Source organism: Calliphora vicina, chromosome 2 (assembly GCF_958450345.1).
Source record: "Calliphora vicina chromosome 2, idCalVici1.1, whole genome shotgun sequence".
Lineage (NCBI taxonomy): Eukaryota > Metazoa > Arthropoda > Insecta > Diptera > Calliphoridae > Calliphora > Calliphora vicina.
Window position 1 is genome coordinate 59,658,409 of NC_088781.1, and position 24,458 is coordinate 59,682,866.

General features: G+C 30.9%; 1 protein-coding gene across 1 annotated transcript; it reads right to left on the minus strand.

Annotated features, from left to right (window-relative positions):
- Positions 1–1,136: 1,136 nt before the first annotated feature.
- On the minus strand, positions 1,137–14,376 carry LOC135951209 (calpain-A-like). Its single transcript, XM_065500814.1, has 6 exons — positions 14,280–14,376; positions 6,225–6,402; positions 2,683–2,862; positions 2,292–2,614; positions 1,368–2,223; positions 1,137–1,308 (listed from the first exon to the last, which is right to left on the minus strand). The coding sequence occupies exons 2-6, from the start codon at positions 6,372–6,374 to the stop codon at positions 1,177–1,179; spliced, it is 1,641 nt and encodes a 546-aa protein (XP_065356886.1). The 5' UTR covers positions 6,375–6,402; positions 14,280–14,376; the 3' UTR covers positions 1,137–1,176.
- Between the last annotated feature and the right edge of the window lie 10,082 nt (positions 14,377–24,458).

A 24,458-nucleotide genomic window follows, 5' to 3' on the forward strand; every position in this document is an offset into this window, starting at 1 on the left:
GATAAAAATAACGTTTTTTACACATTATTACACTAACACATGTTATTCTTTATTGTTTTAAAACACTTTTTGCACATTTTCATTGTTAAAACGTTTCTATTTTGCACAAATCAAGAAAAAATATTTTTGGAATTTCTGACATGTAATTTTTTGTTATTGTAGAATTTAAATTATAGGACAGAGTTCCAATTTTTGGTATTGAAAATTCATACAAATTAAAATTTAAAACATTTTTATAGAACTCTGTTGCCTGGAGAAAATTTAAAAGGTACCAACACATGTGTATTTTTGATACTAACACATGTATAGAGTTAGGTACTTTTTCACTAATACATGCTTATAGTTAGGTACTGCTGTCAAAGAGTTGGACTACTTGTTATACTTTGGTTACTATATTTAAATAAAAATATAACAAATTGTTTATTATATTGAGAAATATATAACAAAACTGAAAATTTTATAACATTTATATTGAGTTTATACATAGAGAAACATAGAGCGGAACCTAGAAAAAAAACTCAAACAAAAAAATTACTCAAAATAATCACACATACGAGTGTTGTTTTTGTTTTCACATATATTTATCTACTAATACATTCACACCACTTAGGTTTCTGACAACTGAGTTAGGTCTTTGACAGGAGAGTTTCCGCTCTATGTCTATACTCTATTAATTCATATGCTATGTTCATAGTAAGAGGATACCAATCGTGTAAAAATTGGTAAGGCAGTTAAAAAGTTATTTACAGTTAAAACTGTAAAATTTTTGTCGAAAATGTTTGTTTCCTCCCTATATTAATATTAAAAATAAAAAGTATTGTTTTATTTTATAACAAAAAATGTCCGTCTGTCTGTTTAAAACACGAAAGGGCACAAACGAAAGAATCCAGCTGGCTAAAATTATTCACAAATACTCTCTGTTTATAAGGTTTGTTTGGTATTGAAAATGGTCCATGATTTCCCCTAGCCCCATACAATTGTCACCCGGTATACTGTTTGAGCAGTCATAAATATGTTGAAAATGCATTCCCATAGTCATCAAATAATTGCAAATACATAATTTGTTAATACCAATAAATGTTATTCAATTTAATACAAGAAAAATGGAAAAAAAACATTTATAAAAACTACTCTACATAATATAAACAAAAATAAAATCGAACAAGCAATATGCAACTATGATACGTACTCCATGTTGTTTTGCGTTTCGGAGAAGACACGTATAATAAATTCTCCCTCTTCATTTGGATCGAAGGTGGAAGGTATAATCAAATAGTGGCCAGGAGGCAATCTAAAACGAGCTGTAACCTAAATTGAGAAAGAAACAAAAATTAGTAAATACTTTTGCCATAATTGTTTCAATTTACATCTCTGGTGTTTATGAAATGAGGCGATTGTGCCACTGTAGCTTTGTTTTTGAAGAATCCTGAGCCCAGGGGACGGGTTTGCAAGTCGCGTTCATTTATATGATAGATGGCAAAACCTATAGTCAAGCAATCCATACCCTTGGAACGACGATTCTTTTGCATTAAGGTCACAATTACAGTACATTTGTCATCGTCATCTTCCTTATCGGGATCTACTATGGAAATGACATATTGAGGATTTTGCCAGAATTTATCCATGAAATTACGACAACCTCCCGCAGTAACACCAGCCGTCCATTCACCCTCGAACATGGACATTTCCCACTTGCGCTTGCCATCATTCTGTTGGGTTTCCGTTATGGAATCGGGAGATAAGTTGCAAATTTCCACACTGTCGAAGTGATTAAAAAAATCTTGAAAACTCATCCAAAATTCGCCGTCGCGGTCAAAGTTCAAGCCAATCTCATGTTTTTGCTCATCGGGAATGTCACGCCATTCAGGAGAACTATCACTCCAGGGGCCATTCCACTCAGCTTCGTTGCCCCAGGGATTACGTAGGCGTATCATTGGTAACCTTTCTTGACGATTAGTCGTGACGTTATCAATCATACATACTTTGGTAATGGAGTAGGCATGTCCCCGGATGAGACCTTCTGGCGTTTCAGCTTCTTCCACATCTGGATCTTCTTCTAAAAAACAACCCATCATTGAATCGCGTTCAGCTGCTTTGGCGAGAATGTTGAAGAGGTTTGAAGGAGCTTTTGCTAAATCGTACGATTCAGTAACGCCTCCTGTAAAATCTTCCATAGCCTCACGGATGAAACCACTATTGAGGGCTTCATAAGAACCATGTAGTCTGTGTAAAATATTTAAATGGTCAATATAAAACTTTATAATGAAATGCTTAGAAATGGTTTCTCTTACTTGGCATAAGCCTTCTCTAATAAGGCACTCCAAAATTCATTTTTTTTCGCTGAATGCATATATATCAATCTACCATTATTCGTCGGCAGTCTATCGTCTACAACCACATCTATCCATTTGCCATACTGCCAGAAGCGGAAGTGAAATACGCCGGCATAACTTTTTTCGAAATTTTGATCTTGTGGCACAATGCGGAAGAAGAGATTCGAATCCTGAGTTAGATTTGCAGCAGCAGCCAATAGCCAACAGTCGCCCAATTCACCCTGTTTGACATCAAATCTAGAGTAGCCCTCTACGAAAAACTGTGGATCATCGGCAATTTCCTACACAAATTTAAAATCGTTAAATCATTTTCTGTTTAATGCAGCCAATACAAGTTTATGTTACTTACATGAGGTCTCAACCACTCAATGTAGCGATTGGGATGTTTTGAAAACATTAGAGATTCATTACTAGCAGTGAAATGTGGGTCTTCAAAAAGAGAACCATTTTCTAAACACTGTTGGCGTATTGTTTCGAAGTCCGGAATTTCTGTGTGTGGCCTCTGACTGTCCAAATGCTTATTGTCAAGCTGGAATAATTATACGAATTATTAATTATATATCTATTTTAATATAAATATAAGAACAGAACTAGAACAGAACTAGAACAGAACTAGAACAGAACTAGAACAGAACTAGAACAGAACTAGAACAGAACTAGAACAGAACTAGAACTAGAACAGAACTAGAACTAGAACTAGAACAGAACAGAACTAGAACAGAACTAGAACTAGAACAGAACTAGAACAGAACTAGAACAGAACTAGAACCGAACTAGAACAGAACTAGAACAGAACTAGAACAGAACTAGAACAGAACTAGAACAGAACTAGAACAGAACTAGAACAGAACTAGAACAGAACTAGAACAGAACTAGAACAGAACTAGAACAGAACTAGAACAGAACTAGAACAGAACTAGAACAGAACTAGAACAGAACTAGAACAGAACTAGAACAGAACTAGAACTAGAACAGAACTAGAACAGAACTAGAACTAGAACTAGAACTAGAACAGAACTAGAACAGAACTAGAACAGAACTAGAACAGAACTAGAACAGAACTAGAACAGAACTAGAACAGAACTAGAACAGAACTAGAACAGAACTAGAACAGAACTAGAACAGAACTAGAACAGAACTAGAACAGAACTAGAACAGAACTAGAACAGAACTAGAACAGAACTAGAACAGAACTAGAACAGAACTAGAACAGAACTAGAACAGAACTAGAACAGAACTAGAACAGAACTAGAACAGAACTAGAACAGAACTAGAACAGAACTAGAACAGAACTAGAACAGAACTAGAACAGAACTAGAACAGAACTAGAACAGAACTAGAACAGAACTAGAACAGAACTAGAACAGAACTAGAACAGAACTAGAACAGAACTAGAACAGAACTAGAACTAGAACAGAACTAGAACAGAACTAGAACAGAACTAGAACTAGAACTAGAACTAGAACAGAACTAGAACAGAACTAGAACAGAACTAGAACTAGAACAGAACTAGAATAGAACTAAATATGTTCTAGCTCAAAAATTATGGAACAAATCAAGAACAAGTAACAGTTTAAATTTATATAATTTTTTTTCTGTTAATATTCACATTTTCTGGCCTTTGGCCGTGTGAAGGGACTTAAATCTCTGGGGTGTATTGAACACCGGCTGGCTAAAATCACTTTTTCTGTATATAAAAATTTTCTGCAAAAAGGATTTTTTAGTTCACAATGTTAATAAACAGTACCATATTATATCTATATATATAAAATACAAAAAATGTTTCTACCTATGTCCGTTATAGACTCTGAGACCATCCAACCGATTAGCTCCAAACTGGTATCATTGGAAAGGAAATTTTCTGAATATGGTTTTAGACACCTAAAATACTACATTGATCCATTCGGTGCTATCGTAAAGAAGATTTTCGAATTTTCTCATACAAACATTTTTCATCTATATATATATAAAAATGGATGTATGTTCCGAATGAACTCAAAAACGGCTTGACCGATTTTAATGAAATTTTCAGGGAATCTTCAGAAAAGGTAACACTGTAAAGTCATATACATAAATACTTTTTTTTTATTTCCAACGTTCCAACAATGACAATTTTCATTTTCTCGCTTAACATCATTCTAAAAATTAATAATTTGGTGTAAGCGAAAAAAGGAATACATTCCATTCTTTTATATTATCAATCGATGATAAACAATTTTGTTTACTCTTGCAAATTAGGTGCATGATCATTGTAGAATTAGCAAGGTACAATTATTAGAAAGTATGCTCTCAATTATACATTCCCTATAACGTCAAACAAAAGAAAATTAAAAAATATAAAAAGGAAATGCCAAAAAAAAATAATTGAATTTAAATTTTTGTTACGAAAAAATTCAATTTCAACCATAAATTCATTAATAATTGAAGAAAAACTATATTTTATTAAATAAATGTGTACTAATTTCAATTAAAACGTTAAAAATGTATAAAATATCGCAGTAACAAATTGAAAAAAGGTAAGAAATTAAACACATAGTTTGACGTTTTAGGGTTGAATAATGAAAACTCTCTCTAATAATTGTACCTGGTAACTGATTGTACCATGGTGCATGATTAAAAAATGTCCATATGAAATCTATTAAAAAAATAATATTTTGAATAACTCTCCGCATATCACTTTTAATAAAAAATAACGGTTTTATTCAAATAATTTGTTTTCGAAAGGGCATCTACGTCTAGAGTCGCAGAAACGGGAAGAGAACGAGAATCACGGCTTCAGCAAATGCGTCGCAGTGCATCTTCATCGAGTGCTGCAGAAACACCTCAACAGCATATAGTTGTTCACTCCCGAATGGCTCGATCAAGAGAAAGCATCGATTTAAAGTTGCCCGGATTTTATTACAATAAGTATGATGACTACAGGAATCACAAGGATGTACTAATTGGCGCAATGAACAAACATTACTTACATTGCAGCATTTTGAAGTTCCCTAAGGAATCCCCGGGAATTCAAGACGTTGTCGACAAAATATTCCCAAGTCTTACAACGAACTACAACAATTCGGATTGTCTGTGGGAACATGCAATTTTGGCACCAACAAATTATGATGTTAAGAAGATCAATAAGCAAATACAATTGAAACTGCCTGGCAAAACAATAAAATACAAATAGATTGACACAGTAATGAACGAAGAACAAGTCGTCAATTCTCCTACTGAATTTTTGAATTCATTTGAACCAGCCGAAATGCCACCACATGTATTAACATTGAAGGTTGGATTATCGCCGTTTTTGACAATGTATATTAAAATCGAGATCGAAATGCAATACAAAAAGATGTTTTCTAAAGACCAGCAACGCGGACCGGGTTCAGCTAGTATCATATAAAAGCTATTTTGAAGCACTATCCATAATGATCAGATAATTTTCTAAATACATGAGAAATTTAGTATTATATATATTGACTTTCAATTTCTAAACTAAGACCTCTAATACACGGTTGTCATATTCTTACAAAGTTGTCAGAAAATGTTCAATAAATGGTTAACAACCATATGTTTCAACATAAGTTCTCATAGTTGTGTTAACCATTTTCTGAGCATGTTTCTGACAACCGTGAATACGAAGCTTAATCCTAGGTCTCAACGTAGCAATATTTATTGCTGCAATTGTCAAATTTGATTGCGTCAATGAAATTTGCGAGTGTAGACGGCAAATTGCAATATGTAGCAATTTATTGCGCGATTGTTCTACTGATTGTCTGAGCAATTATTGCTAAGCAATAAGCTGTCAGTTCAGTTGTCATTAATGTAAAATTTCTTCTTTCTATGATTCGGTGCGATTAGTTCATACATATTTAATTTATTTAAGTACCAAAAATTATAACTTACCACTCTCATATTTGTAATACTGGGTAATTTTCTTTTAGTCTCCGCCTCTTTCTTTATGAAAATTTCATTTATATCCTTAGCCATTACATCCTTAACAGCACCCATGGCTGCATCACCGGCTTGTCTAAAAAACTCTTTAATTTCATCCATTTTGTGTAGGGTTTATTATGCAGTAATTCTAGAAGCAAATTTTATTTATTTGTTTATTTAAGAGATTCGCTTAAATATTTAGTTTTGAATAAACTTTTTTTGGAAAAAACATTTTTTTCTTAATTTTTTATTTAAATTTTAAAATTGTTTTTGTTTTATAATCTTTGTTAATATTTAACGAAAAATTTTAGGTCCAACTTACTGTGTTCTAATATACGTCGTTGCAAAGGTCTTTGAAATATCTATCATACTATAGACAATATGGATAATTCAAAAAAAAATTATTTTCATATGTATCGAGTATGTATTTATTAGAGTTAATTAAAAAAATTTGATTTGCGAGTATCATAATTTTTCTGAAGGTTTTTCACTCCTTGTGGTGGTTCAACGCACTTAAAGACGCGCATTTTGAGCACATTTTTCTGTAGAGCAAAAACGGTTGAATATATTGCAAATCTGAATTCACCAGTCGATTCTGAATCAGAAATTAATACAATTGATGTTTTTTGAATCCTTAAAAATAGTTCCAAAATCCCACAACAGGGGGCGCAAATCTCATAAAAAAAATAGCAAAAAGAATTTTAGTTTTTTTTAAACATGCACGATGAAAAGCCATTCTGGTCTGGTTTTGGCTAATAACGGATCCAATTCTTTCCCGATTTTCTTGAAATATAATTTTTTAATTAACAAGACATTTATTAATAATAGTAAGAAAGAATTGTTTAAAAACCTCTGAGTCAAAAGTTATGTGCATTCAAATTAATGGCTTCCAAATACATAACTCGCAGTAATTAGCTTCATCTTGTAGTTGTCTAGCATGTTTAGTATTGCAGATTATCGGCAATGCAGTGCACAAAAATATATCGAGCCCTTAGCGCCAAATTATCGAAAGCGACATTTTATAATTTTTTTTTTTTATTAGCGTTCTCAGAATATCAAAATTGTTAATAACTTCAAAATTATAGCGGTTAAGATTTTACCGTAAGTCAATGTTTACATTTTACAATAAACGAATTTTATCGTAAGCGACAGAAAAAAAAAGAGGGAAATAAATCTGTAACTTCTAAATGGTTAGATTGGTTTGAGTGAAATTTCACATGCGCAAAGAAGAAGTGTTCTCGAGTTTAAGTTTTGAGCATGGATCTCATGGGCCTACCAGGGCCGCGACCAAGGGTCCTCAAAGTTGGACACCTCGGCTATATTACATTTTTAAAACGATCCTATTTCTTCGTTTGTGTTCCGATTTAAAAAAAAATACACACATACAATCTTTTCATTGAGTGCTACAAAATACCTAGTCTCTTATAGCTTAGGAGATATTCGCATTTGAAAATTAAATTTTCAACATTTTTACCCATCCTACTCCAGTTTGATAACAGTGTATACAAATATTTTCCGGTTTTCTCCAGTTTTCCTTCATTGCACTAACAACATACGTATGTGTCAAATAAGAAAAGAACTGTTTAAAAAAAATGACTAAGTCCAAAGTTATATGCATTTGAATTTAAAAAATTTTGAAAAGCCGACTTTTCGCTAATTTTTTGGGAAAAAATAACTTTTTTTCTTTTTAAGTTATCGCAAAAAATTTGTAAGAGGATGTATAAGGAATTTATACTTTCTGAAAGCTAAGTTTTCATAAAATAGTTTAAATGAAAAAAAAATTAAAAAATTGTTGTTAAGAGGGGACCAGGTTCATTTAAAAAACAACAATTTTTTATGTAAAATTAAACTTTAGGGCAAAAATTCTCAAATTGCATATTCGATATCAAAATATAATAACCGATTTTAGATGGCCCAATATGCTTTTAATTATTTTGTAAAGGATATATATCAACGTGTAGGAAATTATGCCCTCTTTTCAAAAATGTAAAAAATTTTTAAGAATTAAAAATAAAAGACTTTTTTCAAAAATATGGGAATAAAAAATTATAGCTGATTTTTTTGGAAAATTTTAATTTTTAAAATGAAATAAAAGTTTTGTATATGAATAGTTTTTAATGAAATTTTACACTTATATAGAAAGTTTCGATTCAAATCCAAAAGTGAAAAAGATATTTGTTTTGCTAGTTTTGATATATCTTATAGATAATAAGTTAAGCCAACAGCTAAAATCCTAGTCAAAGTTGCGAAGGTAAGCCAAAAAGCATTATATATTTCAAATGAATAAATTTCAAATGTGCTAACAACATATACAAAACTCATAACCAAAATAGAATCTGGACAACATGCGCTTTCCAACAAGGTATAACAATCCTAAAAAAATAATCTATATATATAAAAGAGTAACGTTACTGACTGACTGACTGACTGACTGACTGATTCATCATCGCACAGCCCAAACGGCTGAAGCTAGAATCACGAAATTTTCCTCCCTCCCCAAAACGATCCGATAAGAAGGGATTTTTGGAAATTCGAATGTTTAGGGGGTAAAAAAGGGTAAAAACGGGTAAATTCGGTAACCTTATATCTTCAAAACTAATAAAGATACAAAAAAACTTAAAGTTGCATGTTACTCCATTTAAAAAATAAGCTGACAGGTGTTTCGTACTTTTTCGAAATTCGAAACATTTAGGGGAGAAAACGGGTAAAAACTGTATTTTGGTACTTTTTTTGCACCCTATGTATCTTTTAAACCAATAAACATATAAACAAATTTTAAATCGCATTCTTTACTTTTCAAAAAATAAAAAATATAAGTTTGGTACTTTTTGGAAATTCGAACCCTTAAGGGATAAAAATTGTGTTTATTTTTGGTACTTTTTCATAAAATATGTTTTTCTATAATTTGACATAGGCATACGAATATTTTATTATGAGCTCCCACCACGATACAGAAATTTATTTGAATTAAATTTTACCAAAGCAATGGGGATAAAAAAGGTACCAAATAGGGGATAAAATCGGAAAAATACATTTTATTGAAATTATTAAGCCAATTTTGATAATTTTTTTAACACTGGTTCCTGGATTCATACAAAAATTAACTAACAGGGTGTTATTTGGAACTCGAGTGCCAAGGTGTATATTGGGCCAAATCCGGGTAAACAGTTTGGTACTTTTTTAAAACATATTTTTTCTTGGGCACATTAACACAGATTTTAATATTTTGAGACATGTCTGTAGCATAAACAATTTTGGCAAAATGGAATACTTTTAAAGGTCGAACTTGAGGGGTGTTCGAGGAAGAAAAGGGAAATTGGTACTTTTCTCCTAATGGTACTTTTTTAATATTTTAAATTATTGCACTTATCGACATTAAAGTTAGCTGATTTGTATCTGAGTGAAGTTTGTGTTAGGCATAGGGTATAATATTTAGGTACCAAAATGTGTGAACAGAACTATAGGTACTTTTTTGTTCTTCTAATGGTACTTTTTTGAAATTTCTATAACAATGGACTTAGAAACATGAAATTAAACATATATGGTCCTAAGTGAGTGAGAATTCTAGGGGGAGACTTTTTGGTACTTTTTCTTTATTGGAATGGTACTTTTTGTAATTTCTTCACCAATGAACCTAGAAACATAAAATAAAGCTTATATATAAACCGAGTGAGTAGGAAACCACAAGTGTGGGTTTTTTGGTACTTTTTCTATATTCTAATGGTACTTTTTTGAATTTTCTATAACTATGGACTTAGAAATATGAAATTAAGCATATATGGTCCTAAGTAAGTGAGAATTCTAGGGGGAGACTTTTTGGTACTTTTTCTTTATTCGATTGGTACTTTTTGTAATTTTTTCACCAATGAACCTAGAAACTGAAATAAAGCTTATATGGAACCGAGTGAGTGGGAAACCACAATTGTGGGGTTTTTGGTACTTTTTCTATATTCTAATGGTACTTTTTTGAAATTTCTATAACAATGGACTTAGAAACATGAAATTAAACATATATGGTCCTAAGTGAGTGAGAATTCTAGGGGGAGACTTTTTGGTACTTTTTCTTTATTGGAATGGTACTTTTTGTAATTTCTTCGCCAATGAACCTAAAAACATGAAATTAAGCTTATACGGACCGGAGTGAGTGGGAATCTACAAGTGACTGCTTTTTGGTACTTTTTCTATATTCTAATGGTACTTTTTGAATTTTCTGTAATAATGGACATAGAAATATGAAGTTAAGCATATATGGTTCTAAGTGAGTGAGAATTCTAAGGGGAGAGTTTTTGGTACTTTTTGTTTATTCTAATGGTACTTTTTTGAATTTTCTATAACAATGAACTTAGAAACATGAAATTAAGCATATATGGTCCTAAGTAAGTGAGAATTCTAGGGGGAGACTTTTTGGTACTTTTTCTTTAATCGAATGGTACTTTTTGTAATTTTTTCACCAATGAACCTAGAAACATGAAGTAAAGCTTATATGGACCGGAATGAGTGGGAATCCACAAGTGCCTGATTTTTGGTACTTTTTGTATATTTTAGCGGTACTTTTTGAATTTTCTGTAATAATGGCCATAAAAATATGAAATTAATCGTATATGTTCTAAAGTGAGTGAGAATTCCAGGGGGAGACTTTTTGGTACTTGTTCTTTATTCTAATGGTACTTTTTTGAATTTTTTATAACAATGAACTTAGAAACATGATATTAATCGAATATGTTCTAAAGTGAGTGAGAATTCTAGGGATAGACTTTTTGGTACTTTTTCTTTATTCGAATGGTACTTTTTGTAATTTCTTCACCAATTAACCTAAAACCATGAAATTAAGCTTATATGGGAGTGAGTGGGAAACCACAAGTGGGGGCTTTTTGGGACTTTTTATATATTCTAATGGTACTTTATGAATTTTCTGTAATAATGGACATAGAAATATGAATTAGTCCCAAGTGAGTGGAAATTCAAGGCGCTTGGTACTTTTTCTTTGTTCTCATACGTACTTTTGTGAATTTACTATAATAATGGATCTAGCGTTTCCAAAAAACCAAAGAATTTCAAAACCGCGGTTTCGTTTTTTTTTTGGGTTTTGTGATAATTTTTAAATATTAATTGTTATAGAAACAAAATTAGTTGATAATATAGGAAAGGCTATACAAATTTAAAATTCAAAATTGACGGGTTATGGTTTAGTGAATGCGAATTCAGAAGTGATAATCAATGGTACTATTTGTTTATTGCAATGGTACTTTTTGAATATTTTATAATAATTTTAGGCACACATGATTTTAAATGAATTTGAATTCACAAAAGGTGACTTTAGTGGTAACTTTCTTTTGCATTTTCTATAATAATGGACCCAGAAATATGAAATTAGACATTTACAATTAGATTCACAAAGGGAGACTTAATAGTACTATTTCATTCTTCTAATTGGGGTGGCGAAGCGCACCGGGTCTGCTAGTTATAAATATTAAAAATACGTTCAAGGCGAATCTAATAAGGTGACCTCACGAGAACAGCTGACCAATGACCAATTCAATTCCAATTAAAACTAGATATTATTGATAATTTTCTTCATTTGGTTCTGATAAAACTTTAAAAATAATTATAAATATTTGTTTTCAATTTGTATTGACAGCTGATTTTGACATTTGGACGAATTTTTCACAAAAACAAAAAGCATGTTGTTTTTGCCTTGTTGTATTTGTTGACGTGGCGCTGTCACCTTATTAGATTCGCCTTGAATACGCTCTTGAATATTGTATAACTTTAACTCCCCAAATCTTTTAAGTCGAAAGTAGTGTGTTCTGTCGCCATTTTCGAATATATTTCTGCAAATAATTATTGCTTGATATCTTAGCTTTACGATAGAACTTGTTTAATGGATAATTTCAAACATTTACAAAATATAATTATGATATGCATTCACCTTATATTATCCACTGTGCCCTGTTGTGGGTTTTTGGAACTATTTTTAAGGATTCAAAAAACATTAATTGTATTAATTTTTGATGCACAATCGACTAGTAAAATCAGATTTGCAATATATTCAACCGTTTTTGCTCTACAGAAAAATGTGCTCAAAATGCGCGTCTTTAGGTGCGTTGAACCACCACAAGGAGTGAAAATTTTCCAAAAAAAAAAAAATGACACCATTATTTTTATTTGCGCAAAAACCTTCACAAAAATTATGATACCCGAAAATCAAATGACCTGACCTGGTCACAAACGAACTCTAGTGTTTATAAATACAAATAAGGAAAACAAAAATGTGAAGAATATATAAAATAAAAACAAGTAAGAAAGTATGGTCGGTCAAGCCCGAACATATAATACCTACAATAAGCAAATGAGCAAAATCGTTTTTCCTTTAAAATATCAATAATTTATATTCGTGAGTGATTTTCGGAAGTGCGCCTTATATGGGAGCTACGACCAATTATGGACCGATCGCCATGAAATTAGGTCGTGTAGTTTATGTCTATATGATAGTTATTTCTGAATTTTATGTGTAAACCAACATTTTTAAGATATTTATGCTCGTTAAAGTGGTTTTCGGAAGCGATCATCGTAAAATTATGTGACTCGAATTCTGTATATATAAAACTAATTTGGACCGAAATTTGTGTAGACACCTAAATAAATTAAACATTTATGACCGATAAAGTCCAATTTCGGGAGGACATTTGTATGGGGGGATAGGTGAAATAATGGACCGATTCCAGCGAGTTTCAACAGGCTTCGTCCTTGGGCCAAAAAAAATGTATGTATTGAAATATCTTTAAAATTGCGACCTGTACTTTGCGCACAGGGATTACATGGACAGACGGACGGACATATCTTAATCAACTCAGAAAGTGATTCTGAGTCGAAGGTATACTTTAAGGTGGGTGTTGGACTAATATTTTTGGGCGTTACAAACATCTGCACAAACGCATTATACCCTCCCCACTATGGTGATGTAGGGTATAATCATGATACAATAACTGTAGAAGGTAGAATCACTAGGGAGAGTTTTCAATATTTAGCCCCATAACGTCAAACTTTGATTTTGATTTTTTTCATATTTTTTTATATTTTCTTTTGTTTGACGTTACAAGAATTGTATAATTGAGAATTTATTTTCTACTGAGTGTACCTTATATTGTTGTGTTATGGGGTATAATAAAGTTAGCAAAAAAATATCAATCAACAAACAAATAAAATATTTGTAATACTATCGTGTAAACAAGAAATGTATTTTTTTAAACGATTTCTTGACATACCTAATGTTTTCATTAATATTTTAAAGTGTTAATACTCAGTATTGCAGTCTATAAATACCTAAAGGATCATTCTAGTGTACATCAACTAAAAAGAGTTGTTATTTTAATTGAAACTAACAAAGGAAATCGTAAGAGTACCGGAGTATTTGGAGAATGTCTACATATGAAATCTTATATATAAATAGGCCACACGTTTTCTTGTGGTACACTTTTTTGTATGTTATTGTCCACCAATATTGATGAAACATATATGGTTTAAAAGGTTTTTTTCTGTAAATGTGCACAATATAAAAAAAATATTTAAAAATTCTTTCCATAAAGGTGGTAAAAAGCGTTTTAAAAGTGGTCGAATTTCGGCCACCAGGCGATCCTAGTAATAATAAATTTGCTAATTAACCACTAAGACTCTTTTGTATTTAAAGAGTGATAATTAGTGGTTACTTTTATTACTTTTATATTTTTAAAACTGAGATATTAGTAGTTTCTTTATTTAAATATTTAGTTGTTAAATATTTTAATACTTTTAAATAAAAATCCTCAAAATATTTGGGGTATTCAAACGGTCTCCTATTAGGCCATAGTATTGTCATAATGTCCTAATATATTATTTTAGTTTAAACAAATTGAAACACAACAAAAATTAGTTTAAACTAAAATAATATGTATATTAGGACATTATGACCTAATAGGAGACCATTTGAATACCCCAATTGTAACTAATTATTTTATAAAGATATTAATAATAATAATAGATACTCACCTGATTTTATTTTTTTGTAACACGAATTAGTTGCAAAATTAGTTGTTCAAAACAAAATTTAAAAATTTTTCAGTTAATTTAATAATAATTAGCTGTGTTCGTAACTTCACCTTATTGAATACACCTTGCTACTGATACATTATACTCATTGAAGGCAGCAGGCTACCGAGCACATTCTGTCAAAAATAAAATAGTATATAAAGACGATTATTTTGACCACAGCACAGCTATACGGCCACACGACTACTTTTGCTGCTGCAACCGATTTAGACTAATTTCTATTTTTGCCAGCAACAAAACAGAAATAGATTAGATAATAAAAATCTAAATGAAGTTTTATTAAAGTTAAAACAAAAAAAATTAAAGTGACACTGAATTATAAATGCATTTCTACAAGAACCAGCTAGCTCTCACCTTTAAAATAATTCAGTAACTGCCACACGACTACAACTACAGCCAGCATCATTTGTAGTCGCGTATCCTGCTGTCTTCACTGTAGACTGCGGCACACTTTGAAATCTAAAAAAAAAATCGGCTGTCACCCTAATATAAATATATGTATAATTTATAAAAAGTTATTTCTTTATTTAATTTATTTTAAATACGATATACATACATAAATATATATAAGGTTCCTTGGAAATATTAATCATAAAAAATATGTTTGGTCATAAATTTATCCATTTATTTTAGCGATTACTAGGGAATTCAATAGGTTAACCGATTAATTTTGATGGTTTACTGTTCGAATAATTTAAAATTGCTGATTTTCCAATAACAAATTATTTTTTTTTACACTTTAAACTATTTTTTTGTATTTTTCCGTTTCATTCAAATACAAATTCAAATTGAAATTACCTATTTTTTGAACATACAATGTTTAGTGAGTATAACAATTGACATATGTACATATTTAATTTACATGTATTTGAAACATTTTTTGAAGCGAGTCTTTTTTCAGAACTTAACCCCCCTGTCTATACCTGACAATTTTTTATCATGATAAACGTCAAAATAAAAAAAATATCAGGTATAGTCTCCATTTTTTAGTATTATTGCTTCGTTAAGACAAAATTGTTAGTGCTTTTGCATAGACAACTTTATCTTGACAACAAACGTCATTAATTGTTATGATAAATATTTGTCAAGTATAGACAGGGGGTAACGAATCTATTAAAAGTATTCAAAATCTAAAACAGTCCAAAAAGTACTTCAATGGTATAACAAGCATTTTTTAAGCTTAGAAAAAAACTAGAAAAAGAACTGAGATATTTGATATTTTATCATGCTTTCGATTTCTCCAACATCTATAACACAGTGCAACAAAATCAAAAAAATTTTAGAGGCTTTTTAAACCACTACACAATTTTGATGTATTGTGGTTCCAGTAGTACAAATATGGTCCAAATTTAAAATTCCATGGAAAAGTTTTTTTTTAATTGTTTTTTCTTCAAATTTACATAGCCTTTAATCTGTTTAATCGGCTCAGTAGTTTCGGAGTTATAATAACAAATTGAAGCAACAAATATATTTTTTACGTGAAAATAGCAAATTTTTTTGTTTTAAAAAAATCATGAAAAATCGAAAACGGCAGAAATTGTTCAGGTTTATCACTTTATCATAAACCCACATATAATAGCAATAAAATGAGATATCGATCATAAAAATCGATTGATTATTTTCGAATTTATTCACAATTAAATGAATTCGGTCATTTTCACGCAATATATAAACAGATTAAAGGTTATGTAAATTGGAACTTTTTTAAGTTTACTTCAATAATATCGGACTAACCCTTATTGAGTTATCATAAATTATGTGAAGAATCATCTACAAAAATTCGCAATTTTAGAAAAAAAAATTTTAAAAAATCGTTCCATAGAATTCAAAAATTTTACAATTTTTGTACTTAGGTAACCATGATGCATTAAAGTGGTTAGTGAAGCCTTTCTTTTTTGTTGACCTGTGTAATCAGCGAAAGAGTTTTTTCCAAATCAAGTTTTATTAAATCTAATGAAAAAATCGTTTAAAAGGAAAATATTTAAATTATATTATTCTTTTATTAAAAGATTATTTTATAAGATCTCACTAAAATCCTAAAAAAACTCACATGTACATATATATTTGCTATATTTGCTATTATTATACCCTTCACCATGAGTGGCAAGGGTATATATAAGTTTGTCATTCCGTTTGTAATTTCTACATTTTTCATTTGCGACCCCACAAAGTATATATATTCTGAATCGTTATAGATAGCGGAGTCGATATAGCCATGTCCGTCTGTGTGTTGAAATCAACTTTCTGAAGCCCCCAAATAACTTACATACACGAATGATACATCAATATCTCCGAAATCGGTTGCTATTTAAAATCGAGAAAATCGGTCCACAAATGGCTGAGATATAAGGAAAAAACCAGGACAACCTCGATTTTTGACCTATTTTTGACCCATATCTGGATTACTAAATAATTAATATAGGCAATATGGATATTTAATGATAGATATTTCAAAAACCTGTGCAACGACGTATATAAGACCATAGTAAGTTGGACCTACAATGGGTCAAAATCGAATAAAATATTTTTTAACCAGAATTTTTTTTTCACTAAATATTAAAAAAAATTAAAAACTAAAAAAAAAAATTTTTAAAATTAAAAAAAAAAATTATAAAATTTCAAAAAAAAAAAAATTTAAAAAACAATTTCGAAAAAACAACTGGAAAAAAATTTAAATTTTGTTAACCTAAAAATATTTAAAATTTTTATTTTAAAGTATAATTTGGTGAAGGGTATATAAGATTCGGCACAGCCGAATATAGCTCTCTTACTTGTGTTTTGGTTGAATTGTTGTTTTGTTTGTTTTTTGTACACAAAATTCGTGGTTGTAACTTCAATTTAAAATTAAAATAGAAATTATTCGGTTAATCGAATAATTTTAAATTAACCAATTATTAACCGAATAAATCAAAATCCCGATTAATTATTTGCTCTATTAACCGATTAAACCAGAAACCTGATTAATTGAATACCCTAGCGATTACACACTGTTTCTATATAAAGAATTCTGAAGTATAAGTAAAATAGAAAGTAGAATTGTTGGGTTTTGTTTTTATTGTGGTAAAATCTAATTTTTATTGAATTAAAATAATTGTTGCCTTAGTAATTGTGTGTAAAATGATCTTGAAGTTTAGTTGTATTTTAGGTGTTTTTACTTTGAAAATAAAGTAAATTATTAAAAATCCCCTAACTCCTAACTCCTTTATTATACCCTTCACCTTCGTGAGAAGGGTATATATAAGTTTGTCATTCCGTTTGTAATTTCTACATTTTTCATTTCCGACCCTATAAAGTATATATATTCTGGATCCTTATAGATAGCGGAATCGATTAAGCCATGTCCGTCTGTCTGTCTGTTGAAATCAATTTTCTGAAGACCCCAGATATCTTCGGCATCCACAAATATTTGACGAAAAAGATGTAACCACTAAATAAAACATTTGAATTATTTTATTTATTTCAAAAACTTATTTTACTTAGGATGATTCAAAACAAAAAAATTTGTTTTATTTTATTTGATGCTGTTTGATCTTACAAAACACTTGTAAGAGTAAGCACGTCAAACAAATTTGTGCTAAAAAAGTGGTTACGCTTTTTTTCGCAAATATTTGCCATGTGTCTTACTTATTCTAAAGAGTGAGTCAGAAAAAACGTATACACACTATTCCAGCCAAAATTTATCTTTGGTGCAATGAATTATTATTTTTTTAATCTCGTTAGATTTTAAAAATATGTCAGATATTATCTGCCTGTTCCACGACGTCGAAAGAAAAATGAAAAATATTGTATGAAAAACACTCAGTTTTTAAAATTCTTTCGAATAGTTTTCATACAAATTGGTTCGAATCATTATCGTGAAACAGGCCTTAAAACTTAAAAATAATTCAATTTCAGATCTGAAAGCCATAAACAGTATAAGAAGACTTGAACATTGAAAGAAAACATGGAACAGGAAGAAAAACGTCTAACAGATATTGGTAAGGCAATAGAAGTCGAATAAGTCTTTCGAAGAGCACCGAACACTTCTATCAGAAAAGCAGATCGAAAAGTTAAATGCTCTGATTCTTTTGTGCACAGAGCCAAAGCTAATGCTGGGTTGAAGTCGCATAAGAGTCAGAAAGTTCCAGAACGCAATGCAGTAAAGAACTTAGAAGCAAAAGAACGAGCGAAAAAATTTAGGTTAAATTTTATACAAAAAAATACACCTGTTTATTTCCTTTAAATAAACCGGATACTTTTGATTGCAAATAAAAGCCGTTTAGTAGTTTGAAAATTGTAACAACTCTTTATTTATTTAAAATGCACAACAACAACAGAATTAAATAGCCACTCAATGTTTTTTTATACACGTTTATAAATTCTCAGAATTCCAGACACAATTTATAATGTACACGAATTTACTTGAAAAACACAACACACTTTAAGGCACTTAGATGATGTTTATTCGAAAAGCGTCTCTGATAAACTCAGTCACGACTGCAACCTCTGCCACTATTTATAACACTGCATTACCATCTAGAAAGCTCTTTAACTGTCAAAGTTCGAATATTCTAGATCATACGCCATCTGTGGTGTACTTTCTACAATGTTCTTTAACTCGAATATTCGAATACAGCGTTGCCAACTTACGATCAAATCAACTGAAAGCTTTTATTTAACAAAATGCCCACAGATATGTTACAGTCTGCCATTACAGCACTGTTATTTGAAAGCATTATGCTACTTTTAAATCAGCCCTTAAAATCGTTATATTTGAATTCGAGTACAATTTCGTAACAATATACATATAATGGTTTTTGGCTTACCTACGCAACTTTAACTAGGATTTTAACTATTGACGCCGTTTGCCGCCTAACTAGTTTTAACATAGAAATAAAGATTTTATTTGCTTTTCATAGCTTATTTTTCTATAATAGCTTATAAATATTTATAACCATATACAAGGAAAATTTAGTTCTTAACAAAACAGTGTTTTAATTTTTTTAACTGGATGAAAATTGTCAAAGTTATTCAACTTTTCATTAACACATTTTATAGTATTGTTACGAAATTGTACTTGAATTCAAATACAGTACGGGCTCGATTTGTGCAACTACCTATTATTGCAACTGACCGATTAGCGCAACAGCCTATTTTTTAACATTAGAGTCTTTATAACTGCAACTTTTTTCAAAAATCAGACGCGATAAGTGCAACTTTATTTTTTTTTCATATGTAATATTATTCAGAAGTTATTCTATTCTCTTCTCTATTTATTCTGGTTAATTTTTTAATCAGAAGCGTAATTCAAAACTATTTGCCAAATCATAGGCACCTAAAAAATACTTTCACGACGACACTGCTCTCATAAAGAATTTTGGCTGTTTATTCAGTTATTTTTTATTAAAAGATTTATTTACACCATTTATTTTTACTTTGTTTTGTTTAATATATGAATTAATTACTTTTTGTTAATTAAGTTACATGTTTTTGTTAAAAAAAAGAATAAAAAATAATAGCATATATAGTGGTTGCTTATTGCAACATTTCGAATATCGCAACAACCTCGATTTCCTTTCGGTTGCGCAAATCGAGCCCGTACTATATAACGATTTTAACGGCTGATTTAAAAGTAGCATAATGCTTTCAAGTAACAGTGCTGTAAAACTGTAACATATCTGTGGGCATTGTTAAATAAAAGCTTTCAATTGATTTGATTGTAAGTTGGCAACGCTGTATTCGAGTTCGAATAATCAGTTAAAGAACATTGTAGAAAGTACACCACAGATGGCGTATGATCTAGAATATTCGAACTTTGACAGTTAAAGAACTTTCTAGATGGTAATACAGTGTTATAAATAGTGGCAGAGGTTGCAGTCGTTAGTGAGTTGATCAGAGACGCTTTTCGAAGAAACATCATCTAAGTGCCTTAAAGTGTGTTGTGTTTTTTTCAAGTAAATTCGTGTACATTATAAATTGTGTCTGTAATTCTGAGAATTTATAAACGTGTATAAGAAAACATTAAGTGGCTATTTCATTCTGTTGTTGTTGTACATTTTGAATAAATAAAGAGTTGTTACAATTTTTAAACTACTAAACGGCTTTTATTTGCAATCAAAAGTATCCGGTTTATTTAAAGGAAATAAACCAGCGTTTTGAAAAGGTTAAAACGTAACAATTGGTGTCAGAAGTGGGATTGCAAATTAATAAGCATGAAGTTTGAGGAACTAAAAGTTGAACAACTCAAGAAAGAATTGAGTAAGTTGGAGCTACCAACAGCAGGTAACAAGGCAGAATTGCAGAAGAGGCTGATAGACGAATTCAAGCGGCGTGATATTGACATCGGTGCTTACGAATTCGAGTATAAGGAAGAAATGGAAGTTTCTACACGTTCAACAACAAGCAGCATGGATTTAAGCACAATGTTTGCTGCTATGATGGAAAAATGCAAAGAAACAAATGAAACTTCTAAAGTAAACAACGAGAAACTTCTTGCTGAAGTTAAAGAATTTATTGATATGTTTCAGCATCAATAAATAACCAGCTGGCGAATCATCAAGCATTACAGGAGCCACCTTTAAAGCGAGCTTGCACTGAGGGACAGGATCTGACACCCACACCTGATGGCCCTACCATCTCCATATCAGCACTGCAGCAGGAAAATAACAATCTTACTGCTAGTGGGTACATCAACGGTCGGAAGCACATCCTTACTATGGACACGGGAGCGTCGCAGTCTATCATCAGAACAGATTTAGTAAAGAAATCGATGGAACCAATTTGCAATATAAGTCTACGCACCGCTACTGGAGAGCCTGCCACTGTCCATGGTAAAGTTAATGTGAAACTAACTATTGGTGGTATTAGCGTAAATCATGTCTTTGTTGTTGCCGATATTGTGGACGAAGTAATCATTGGTGCAGACTTCATGATTAATCACAGCATTACTTTGGATATGGGACAAAAAGTCATGAATTGGCGAAATGTTAAAATACCCCTTGACGTCGGATATGAGAGCAAGTCTCAAGTAAGAAAGTTAGTTTTCGTTGAGCACAAAAGGTTGCCACCGCAGTCAGAGGATTTGGTGTGGGCCCGTGAGGAAGTGGAGGATTGTGTAGACAATGGTTTGTTGGTGTTGGAACCAGCGATGTGAAAAGTGGCCATGTAACAATGGAGGCCCTCGTTGAACAGTGCAACGACAGAATGGTTCCTGTTGGAGAGATAGGTCTGTCCCGCAGAGAAAAGATCATCAGGCCGTGTTCCAAGATGGGTGAAGGTGCTTCAGCAGAAAAAGAAATGCATGAACTCGTTCGGAGCCGAATTAAAATGATAAATGACCAAATGAAAACCAGATATAGCTCACAAAGTAATAAGGGTTTGTCATCCAAATTAAGGAATCACTGCAAAGGACCACATAGGGCAGTTAAGAAATTGGACGACATGGTTTATAGAATACGGAAATGTGGAAGACTGATATCGGGAATTAAGGTCGTACATCTAGAACGAATAGCTGCATATGGGAGAAGTGAATCTATGCCTATTCGGGACGAACAGGCTTAAGCGGGGGGCAGTGTTACGAAATTGTACTTGAATTCAAATATAACGATTTTAACGGCTGATTTAAAAGTAGCATAATGCTTTCAAGTAACAGTGCTGTAAAACTGTAACATATCTGTGGGCATTGTTAAATAAAAGCTTTCAATTGATTTGATTGTAAGTTGGCAACGCTGTATTCGAGTTCGAATAATCAGTTAAAGAACATTGTAGAAAGTACACCACAGATGGCGTATGATTTAGAATATTCGAACTTTGACAGTTAAAGAGCTTTCTAGATGGTAATGCAGTGTTATAAATAGTGGCAGAGGTTGCAGTCGTTAGTGAGTTGATCAGAGACGCTTTTCGAAGAAACATCATCTAAGTGCCTTAAAGTGTGTTGTGTTTTTTTCAAGTAAATTCGTGTACATTATAAATTGTGTCTGTAATTCTTAGAATTTATAAACGTGTATAAGAAAACATTGAGTGGCTATTTCATTCTGTTGTTGTTGTACATTTTGAATAAATAAAGAGTTGTTACAATTTTTAAACTACTAAACGGCTTTTATTTGCAATCAAAAGTATCCAGTTTATGTAAAGGAAATAAACCAGCGTTTTGAAAAGGTTAAAACGTAACAGTATTTTCTCCCTCAGTCATATGCATTAAAAAAAAAAATTTAAGTATAAAAAAAAAAAATTTTGTACAATTTTTAATTTACAAGGTAATTTTTTTTTTTTTGATCGAAAGTGGATATAAAACGAAAATTTCTTTGGGAATGAAACCACTTTCAGTTTTTAAAGTGGAATTGATATTTCTTTGTAATTATTTGTTTTTCAAAAATTGTCTTATCAATTTATGTTCCAAAAACTTCACTTTTGATTCAATATAAAGAACGCTGTCAAATTAAAATTAGAAATGCGGAATTATTAAATACTAGGATCGCCTGGTGGTCAAAATTCGACCACTAATAACGAAATTATACAGTTACTTTGAGTATACGCAAAAATATTTTTTCACGTTTGTGTACAAATACACGTGTATTTAGATGTGCATAAACATGTTGTTGTTGTTTTCAAGCAAATTTAGAACGCCTTTTAACACTTTTATGGAAATAATTTTTAAAAAAAAATTATATTGTGCACATCTAGAGAAAATAATCTTTTAAACCATATATGTTTCATCAATATTGGTGGACAATAACATACTTAAAAGTGTACCACAAAAAAACGTGTGGCCTATTTATATATAAGATTTTTGAAATTAATAAATAACACGGAATCTGAAGAACCTAAAACGAAATCGATTGGAATCAAAACTACGGAATTGAAACCATTTCGAACAAAATGTGTGACAGGCCTGATAAACCGATTTTAAGAAGTAAAGTCTCATTTTTGTCTATACATTAATGCCTCGATTAATGTCGTAATTGGTTCCGGAAAAAGGCGATCGAAACGACGTTAATCGAATTTTAAATAACTCATACTTTCAGATGGTTTGATTTTCATATTGTTACGTTTTAACCTTTTCAAAACGCTGGTTTATTTCCTTTAAATAAACCGGATACTTTTGATTGCAAATAAAAGCCGTTTAGTAGTTTGAAAATTGTAACAACTCTTTATTTTTTTAAAATGTACAACAACAGAATTAAATAATCACTCAATGTTTTTTTATACACGTTTATAAATTCTTAGAAATACAGACACTTTATAATGTATACCAATTCACTTGAAAAATACAGCACACTTTAAGGCACTCAGTTGATGTTTATTCAAATAGCGTCTCTGATAAACTGACTCACGACTGCAACCAAAGTAAATTAATAAAGTAGCGACACTACTACAACAAATACAACATTTACAAAAACCACAAGCAATTTTGTTTTTGGTTTAAGGTCTGAGCTGTCAAAGTTGCCTGTTGTTGTTTTTGATTTTGGGCTTGTTGTATTTTTCGCCACAACAACCACAAGTGAATTGACAGTTCAGACCAAAGTAAAAAAAATAGTCAGCTGTTCTACTGAGTCTACTTTATTAATTTACTTTGACTGCAACCTCTGCCATTATTTATAACACTGCCATCTGCACTCTAGATTGCTCTTTATTGTTTATTAACAAGGTGAGTGCGTCCCGGCAACAAATACAACAATGCAAAAACAACAGGCAATTTGTTTTTGTTAAAATGTACGGTAAATGTCAAAATCAAGGCGAATTAAAATATTACTATGTTATTTACAATAACAAATGTAAACATAAACAAAGTTAGACATATAGTGTACATAAAACCACAGCGAATTAAGAAACAGCTGATTTATGCACTCACCTTGTTAATACGCCTTGTTCTAGATCATACGCCATAATGCCTCGGTTATACCGTAAACCGAGGCATTACTGTATAACATTATCTTTAAAACGCTGTGCAAAAAAGTAGGTTTTCATAGAAAAAAATTAAAATAACTATTGTAGAATTTAAAAAATTACGAAAAAAAATACTAAACTTTTTATAAAAACATACATAATTTCATGAAATATTCAGACATATATGAAAGATTAATTCGATGTCTCTCCATGATTGGTTAAAATTTTGAAATCGGTAAAATATGTGAGTTAGAG

Coding starts and splice junctions, on each gene's coding strand:
- LOC135951209 (XM_065500814.1), bottom strand. CDS start 6,374: ATGGATGAAATTAAAGAGTTTTTTAGACAAGCCGGTGATGCAGCCATG. Junction 2,615..2,682: donor TTGAGTGGTTGAGACCTCAT/GTAAGTAACATA, acceptor AAATTTGTGTAG/GAAATTGCCGATGATCCACA. Junction 1,309..1,367: donor ATTTCATAAACACCAGAGAT/GTAAATTGAAAC, acceptor TTCTCAATTTAG/GTTACAGCTCGTTTTAGATT.